Raw genomic sequence first — 7,907 nt, 5'->3', positions numbered from 1 at the left:
AAGCACAAGTAAATATCTTTCTAGTATTCTATCCTTTCAAATAAGACCCATTTGATGCTGGTAACAATATTCCTTATTCCACAACCTCTTCTCAATTCAGCTTTGCTGTCATTCTTTTTAATACTTTGTCATACTATGGTGGCTTGTTTGTCAGTATGATGCTGGAAGTTATGCCACCAATATTTTAAATACCAGAGTCACCCATGATTGACAGATTTTAGTGAAGCGTCCATGCTCAGACAGGCTAAGAAGCCGGACAGGTACATTATGTCTAAAATAATAGGCCCTTGAAAACCCTACTTAGTGTCAGGACAGTAATGCAGTGTCAGAAGAAGAGTTATACAGGTTGGAAGTCAAATGTGACTGAGAAAGAGCAGCCTCCACACTCTAGGATCTTCCTTAAAGACTCAGATGGAAAAATCCTTTAGCTAAGAAGACTCTTCATCGATGCGGCTCACCTCAAAAAGGGCAGAAACAGTTCCATGCATCCATTAATAACTGGAACTTGGAATACCCAAAGTATAAATCTGGAAAAATTGGAATTTGTCAAAATTGAAATGGAACACATAAAGACTGACATTCCTGGGATTGTGGCTATGAGGTGCCGTTGAGTCAGCCACGACACACAGTGACCCTGCTCCGTCATCACGGTCTCTGCCAGACTCAAGCCTATTGTTGTAGTTCCTGTGTCAGCATAGCTCGTTGAGGGTCATCCTCTGTTCACACCATGGTGACTTTTTCCAAGGACTGGTCACTACTGATAACACGCCCAGAGTATGTGAGACAACATTTCACCATTCTGGCCTCTTCTGGACTTGCCCATTTTGAATCAGACAATCATATGGTCAGACTGGCTTCTTTAATGTAACATTATACTTTCAAAAGTCCTTCCCTTGTCATTTTGTAGCTTATTTACTCATTTATTTTATTTGAAAGTGTGGCGAAACTTGTCCAAGCCTTTCAATGTGTGTGTGTGTGTGTGTGTGTGTGTGTGTGTGTGTGTGTGTGTCTGTTTCTGTGTCTGTGTCTGTGGGTGTACATATGTTTTAATATCCCTTGAATTAAATCACAGGAGAGTGCCAAATGATATGCTAAGTGCATATTCAATACTCTATAAAAAAATTGCTGGTTTTACAAGTGGGTATGCCATTTTTGCACCCTTGTTAGTATTTGTTTTTTAAAAACTATCATGAAAATATACAACTTCCGCAGCTTCAATCCATAGCACTAATTATCTTTTAAATTGTGTGCCCCTATTATTGATAACCTTTTCTAAAAAGCTCCAGTATTAATAGAAATTCAATGCTCTCCAAGGGAAAAAAAAAAGCCTTTCATTCCTCCTTCTCATCCCTGGTTACTATTAATAATCTTTGTTTTCTATCCATATGAAGCATGGTTTGTGTTGGCCTCTTGCCCAACCTGCCCTCTCAAACATTCTCTGCCTCACAGATATTGATGAATGCACTGAAAAGTGCAAATGGAGAGCAACCTGTACCAATACTCCTGGAAGCTACTTTTGCACCTGCCTGCCTGGCTATGTGTCAAGCAGTGGAGAGCCGACGTTCACAGAAGGACAGGCGTATTGTGGAGGTGAGCAGAGGGCTTGCTAGCCCGCCCTGCAAGTAGGTATCACTGTTCTCCTCAGTGCCTTAATATTGTCGAGTTTCTTGCAGACATTAATGAATGTGACCAAGACCCCTCACTGTGTGGTCCCAATTCTGTCTGTACCAATACGTGGGGATCCTTCAACTGTAGCTGCATGGTGGGCTTTCATCTCAGCCCAGAAGACTTCTGGAAAGATGGCAGCCCCATCTGCGAAAGTAACTATCTCATGTGTGTGTCTTTTTCTGTGAAGACTGTGTTTTGCATTAGCTATAAAATCTCACTCTCCCTATCTTTTAACTCTTGCTCTAAATTCCACATTGAGAAATTATTTTTGCTTTACAGACAATTTATTTACGAAGATATTAATCCAGTCACTGAATACATTACTTTTACTTTACTCATTTTTTGGTACAGTACGGGGCTAGTGAAAGAAAAAAGTAAACTTTCAAGAAAATGAATTGAGACGGTGGCTGAAGCTGTAAGCAAACTCGATGGCACCTAACAGTTGTTGTTATTGATGATTGCCTTTGAGTCAAGCATGACTCATAGCAACCCTATGAACAAAAGGCTTGAAGCCCCTCTATAACTATAAACATTTATCAAAGTTCTTAGTGTTTCTAGAGGCATGTTGTTTAGGAAGTAGATGCCACTCCCGCTTCCAAACCTGCCATAATGTGTTATTATTGTTATGTACCATTGAGGCTTCTGAGATGTATAGTGACCTTATGTACAGCAGCTCCGAACTCTGCCCTGTCCTAAGCCAGTCTCACTAATTCTGACACACAAACCCCCATTGCCCCAATTACTATATCAATCCATCTTATTCAGGGTCATCCTCTCCTGTGCTGTCCATCCACCCTTCCAAGCATGACGTCCTTCTCCAAGGACCAATCTCTCTTGGCCACATACCTAAAGTAAGGAAATGGAGCTTCAAAATCCTAGCTTCCACAGAGAGACTTGGTTTCACCCTCTCCAAGACAGATCTATTTATTTTCTTGGCTGTCCATGATATATTCAAGACTTTTCTCCAGCACCACAACTTGAAGGCATCTATTCTTCTGTCATCCTTAGTCATTGTCCAACTCTCTGAAGCAGAACAAGTAATTGAGAAGTCCATGGCCTGGATTAGGCACACCTTTGTATCTAGACTGACATTGTTGCTCTTCAGCACTCTGGAGTGGTACATGACAGCAGATTTTCCCGATGCAATCTGTCTTTTCATTTCCTCCTGACTGCTGGTATTATTGAAAGATTCAGAAAGCATTAAAAGAAGATGGAAGGAGGAGACAGACTCATTGTACCAAAAAGAACACAGAAGAATTTTAAGAAACCATATATGATCAAGAGGCATGGTAATGAAGGAGAAAGTTTAGTCTTCTCTGAAGGACTTGGCAAAATATAAAGCCCTAGGAATTTCCAATTGATGTATTTCAGTAAACAGATGTTGCCCTGCATGTGTTCACCAAGTTATGCCAAGAAGTCTGGAGAAAAACTACTTGGCCAACTGACTGGAAGAGATCCATATTTATTCCCATTCCAAAAAAAGATGACACTTCAGATTGTGGAAATTATTGAACAATATCATTAATATAACACAATAGCAAAATCCTACTGAAGATTATCCAGAAAAGACTTGAACGAACATTGACAGAGACAGACCAGAAATACCTAATAGTAATGACACTTTTTTCTTTAAGTATCTAGGTGGATCACTCTGTACTTGGATATTAATCAAAAGATTGGTGGTTTGTATTCATCCAGTGGCACTGTGAAAGAAAAAGCTAACGATGTGCTGTCATAAATATTAAAGCCAAGAAAATGCTGTGAAGCTCAATTTTGCTCTGAAACAAATTTGTTTGCCATGAGTTGGAACAGACTAGGTGGCAATTGTTTCTTTTGTTGTTTTTTATTTATCTTCTTGCCTGTGGGTTTTTTTTTTTCAGGTACTGAGGATTCAATCATGGGTGTATTAGTCATACTATTTCAAGCAGCTTGCATTCTAACAAAGGAAGCAGAAAGTACATGCAATTATTTAATAAGCACAGAAATACGATATTGAAACCTCACAGAAATGAACATGGACATTTTAGAAGACCTCATGGCATATGTGCTAAACTCCTAAATGAAAGGTTGGAAGTTTGAACCCACTCAACAGCCTCATGTGAGAAAGCACCGGTGACCTGTTCCTGTACAGATTACAGCTTAGAAAACTCTACACAACAGTTATACTCTATCACCTGGGGTTACGAAGAATCAGAATTGGCTCAATAGCACACAAATAGCCACAAGGGAATATTTATTATTAAATATGCTCTGAGACAATGGCATTTAACAAAGAAAGTCAGAGAAGTGTAAATTTGTTAGCTGGGGAATGGAGATCAAAGTGGTCTAGGTTATGACATGTGCAACGGCCCTGAGTCAGAAGGAGATGTACAGTTTGGATTGGACAAAGAACAAATCATATTTGTGGGCTTAAGACAGGACAGTGACAAGGGAAAATGGCATTAGAGATCAGAGTGAGATTCTGTAGGACCTTGCTTGATAGTTTAAGAATTTCAGAACTTTTGCCAACAAAAATGCTGGGGGTGGGGGAATCCTCATATTCTCCTCAGTCACGAACAACCCATAGCTGACCCTACACTGGGCTTCCAAGGCTGTCGATGGGATGAGAGGAGGCTGCTCGTCTTTCTTCTTCAGACTCACTGGTGAATTTGAATTGCCAGGAAGGCACAGCGGCATTGCTCCACTCAGCTGCACCGTGGAGGAGAGGCCCAGAAATCTGCTTCCATAAAAATCATAGGATGAAAAGCCCATGGAGAACAGTTCTGCTGTGTGGCACACGAGGATGCCAGATGCCTGAGTGGACTCAAAGGCAACAGATTGTTAGTTTTTATTGGATTTAGTTTATGTATCCTGACACAATTTGGAAGAAACTTGGAATACTTGTTCTTTTTCGTGAAATATCAAGCTGCTTGGAATCCCTGCTCTTGTAATGTGTGCCTGTTCATTTTCATCATTGTCTAAGCTGTGATGTGTGAGATAATCAAATTTCCTGTGGTTGCAGAAGTCTGGTTGTGGTTGAAGTCTGGTTGCGGTTGAAGGCTCTTTGTGTTTGAAATCTGGTTGTTGTTGAAGTCTGGTAGCTTATGTTTCCTTCCCAGAAATTCCATTCAAGTGTAAAGAAGATATTATATCTGACACAGAATGGGCCCAAAGATGCCAAGAAAGAACAGCGATGGAGTCTGAAAATGTAAGCATTATAAAGTGTCCCTACCTTGTTAGGATTCCCTAGGAGTCAGTTAATTAGAATATTGTTTCTGCAGCTTGAATAAAGGCCAAGATAACCATACTTTCAGTATGTTGTGTCTTTCTTTCCTCTGTAACAATCTGAACATCAGCTGCGAGAGTTGACATGATGGCTACTCAGTCCTCTGCTATCGTCATCATCATTAAAAGACTCCCATTCTGTAGTCCAAAGTGGCTGCTTCAGCACCTGCCATCACATCTACAATTCAACGGGAAAAGTGGGACATTTGATCCTACACTTTAATATTATGACCCCAGATCACAATGTTTTCATGTCTCAGCCATGTCATTGCAATACTTTGTTCTCTTTCATTGCTGAGAGATATCCCATTTTATGGATATTAATATAATTTATATAAAATTGCCATATACTTTAATAGTGGTGGTGGTGTCGATTATCTTCAAGTCGAGCACAACTCATAGTGACCCAATGAACAAAAGGCCTCAAGCCCCTCTACAACTATCAATATTTACCTGTTACTGGCTGTTGTTAATCATTGAGTTGGATCTGACCCATCGCTGACCCTCTGGTGAGTTTTCAGATGCAGTTAATTGTATGGAAAGAGACTCCTCCTCCTTCTCCTGCAAAGCAGCTGATGGACTCAAACCACATGCCTTTGGAATTACAGTGCAGCTTCTTGCCACTAGGCCACCAGAGCTCCCTAGAACTGTTCCACTCTGTGGAATCAACGTATGAGAATCTTTTTTATCATCGCAGAAAGAAGCTTTGTAACTATCAAGCAGTTACTCTCCATTCTACTTGTTTTTTGTAACCCCTAAAAATATGTAACAAAGCTCAACTTCCCCTTTCTTACCTTCTCACCTGCTGAAATTTAGGTCTGATGGCAGGAGCTGGTACAGCCGACCTGGGCCACAACATTGGAGTTGCATGTTAATGATGACAAAGCACTATCTGAACTTATTAATCAGCCTTGTAATTCCCAAGCACCTTGGGCCAGGGTCGCTATGAGTCGCAGGCGACTCGACGGCACATAACAACAACAACAACAAACAACATTGATTCTACTAAATATTTTTGGTATTTATGCTTTTTAATTCATAGAAAAGAAAGATTATGCTAGTCAAATTCTGATAAAATGGTGAGGTTTTACATATATTGTGGAGGATTCTAGAGACCTATAGCATCTCAGGAGGTCAGGACCTCAGATAAGGTTAGGTAATTTCAGCTCCACCCCCACAGTTCCCTGGATGTCATGACAGTCTGAGGGATAACTCAATGTTCTTCTTTCTGTGACACAGGTGCCCTTTTGTGCTCTGATGAATGCCACCATCAGCATTTTGGACAATGTTTGTGAGGACAAAAACACCACCATTTCTCTGGAGGTAATTTTCAAGTCTTCCTTGGCACTGTGTTTTGAATTATCCCTTAATTTGTTTTAATAGTCCATGCACTTTGTTAGGGAGTATAAATGTGTGTGTGTGTGTGTGTGTGTTGTAATGTAGTATATGTGTATGTGTACTTGAAGTGAAAGTTTGTGAAGCAATTGCTTTTTAGTTCAGTCATTCAGGTAGATTTTGGTTTTTACATTAATTACAGTCCTCATATTATGACAATATTCTTCCCATGAATCTCTCTGTGATTCCAATTCCCATTCATCTTCTATCCTAACCCTTCCCATCTTCTGCATGTGATCCTTGGGCAAATGGTGCCCTTTGAACCTTGTATGATTATTTGCGCTAAGGGGTGACTCCCTCCCCAATACTGTGGCTCATTTTATAATTATGTCTAATGATTGGCAGAAAGTTGAGTCACAGAGATGAGATTAATACCAGGCTCAAAGGGTTCTTGAAAGTCATAGTCTCATGGGCTCCCTAAGTCTCTATCAGACCAGAGAAATGATCGCTGTTGTAATACAGGTTGCACATTTCTCCCTGCTCTGTCCATGACCTCTACTGTGGTCCCTTTTAGAGCAGCCGGTAATGGCAGCTAGGAACCATGCAGTTCTTCTGGTCTCAGCATAGTAGAAGTTGAAGTTCCTGTGGTCCGTTTATCCTTTGGACTAATTGCTTTTATGTGACATTGATTTTCTTTGCTCCTCTTCTTCTGGACAGGAAGAGACGAACAGCTATATCTTAGATGGCCACTTAGAGCTTTAAGACTTCAGTCACTATCCACCAAAGTAGGGCATAGAATACAGTTTTTGTAGAATGCTTTGTTAATAACGTATATAGATTTAAGACCTCATTCTTCTTCAATACCTTAATGTTTTTATTGTGTGATTTGGCTTGTTGTTGTTGTGTACCAGTGAGCCAGAAGTGATCCATGGCTGACTCGGGTGGGTTTTCAGAGGCAGTTAATGACTCAGGAGAAGCTTGCCCATCCTTCTCCCACAGAGCAGCTGGCGGGTTTGAACTGTCTGCCTTCAGGATTGCAGTGCAGCTTCTTGCCACTAGGCCACCAAAGCCACCAGATTTGGCTTAATCAATTTACTTAATCCATCTATGGGGACATTATCCAACATTTTGATGCAAAGAAGGAATTGAAAAGACCATGGCTTGGATCCAGTATAGCTGAGTCTTTAAAACAACATCCTTGCTATTTAGAACTTCGGATAGGTCCTTGACAGTGAGTTTCACCAGTGCAACTTGTGTTGTGATTCCTTGGCTGCTGTCTCCATAGGTATTGATTGTGGATCCAGGTAAGATGTTATCTTCCTTCTTTTACAATATTTTCACATTATGGGGGGAACCAATGTTTTTAAAATTTTATTTTAGTGAAGGTTTACAAAGAGGTTGGTTTTAATGAATTATTTTAAAGGAAAACGTCAGGGGTCATTGAAAGTACTGGCACAAAGCAAGGTTCCAGGGGTTTATGGAATGCCAAGTGAGATGTTTCAACAACAGTGCTGGAGATGCTCATTCATCAATACCAAGAAATTTGGAAGATACAGATCTCTTGTCAACTGATAAAGAGAATCTATATTTGTGCCCATTCCAAAGAAAAGTAATTCAACAAAATGTTGTTGTTATGTGCC

General features: G+C 40.3%; 1 protein-coding gene across 1 annotated transcript in view; it reads left to right on the top strand.

Annotated features, from left to right (window-relative positions):
- The window catches only part of LOC102876931 (EGF-like module-containing mucin-like hormone receptor-like 1-like), a 145,344-nt gene that overhangs the window by 50,311 nt on the left and 87,126 nt on the right, over positions 1-7,907 (top strand). The window contains exons 8-11 of the mRNA XM_006896411.1: positions 1,450-1,590; positions 1,674-1,820; positions 4,767-4,855; positions 6,172-6,255. Coding sequence (XP_006896473.1) covers positions 1,450-1,590; positions 1,674-1,820; positions 4,767-4,855; positions 6,172-6,255 — 461 coding nt within the window. The remainder of the gene's footprint in view (positions 1-1,449; positions 1,591-1,673; positions 1,821-4,766; positions 4,856-6,171; positions 6,256-7,907) is intronic.

Source organism: Elephantulus edwardii, unplaced genomic scaffold, assembly GCF_000299155.1.
Source record: "Elephantulus edwardii isolate Elephantulus edwardi_28Jun2011 unplaced genomic scaffold, EleEdw1.0 scaffold00185, whole genome shotgun sequence".
In the NCBI taxonomy this organism is placed as follows: Eukaryota; Metazoa; Chordata; class Mammalia; order Macroscelidea; family Macroscelididae; genus Elephantulus; species Elephantulus edwardii.
This window is presented reverse-complemented; position numbering and strand designations above follow the sequence as displayed.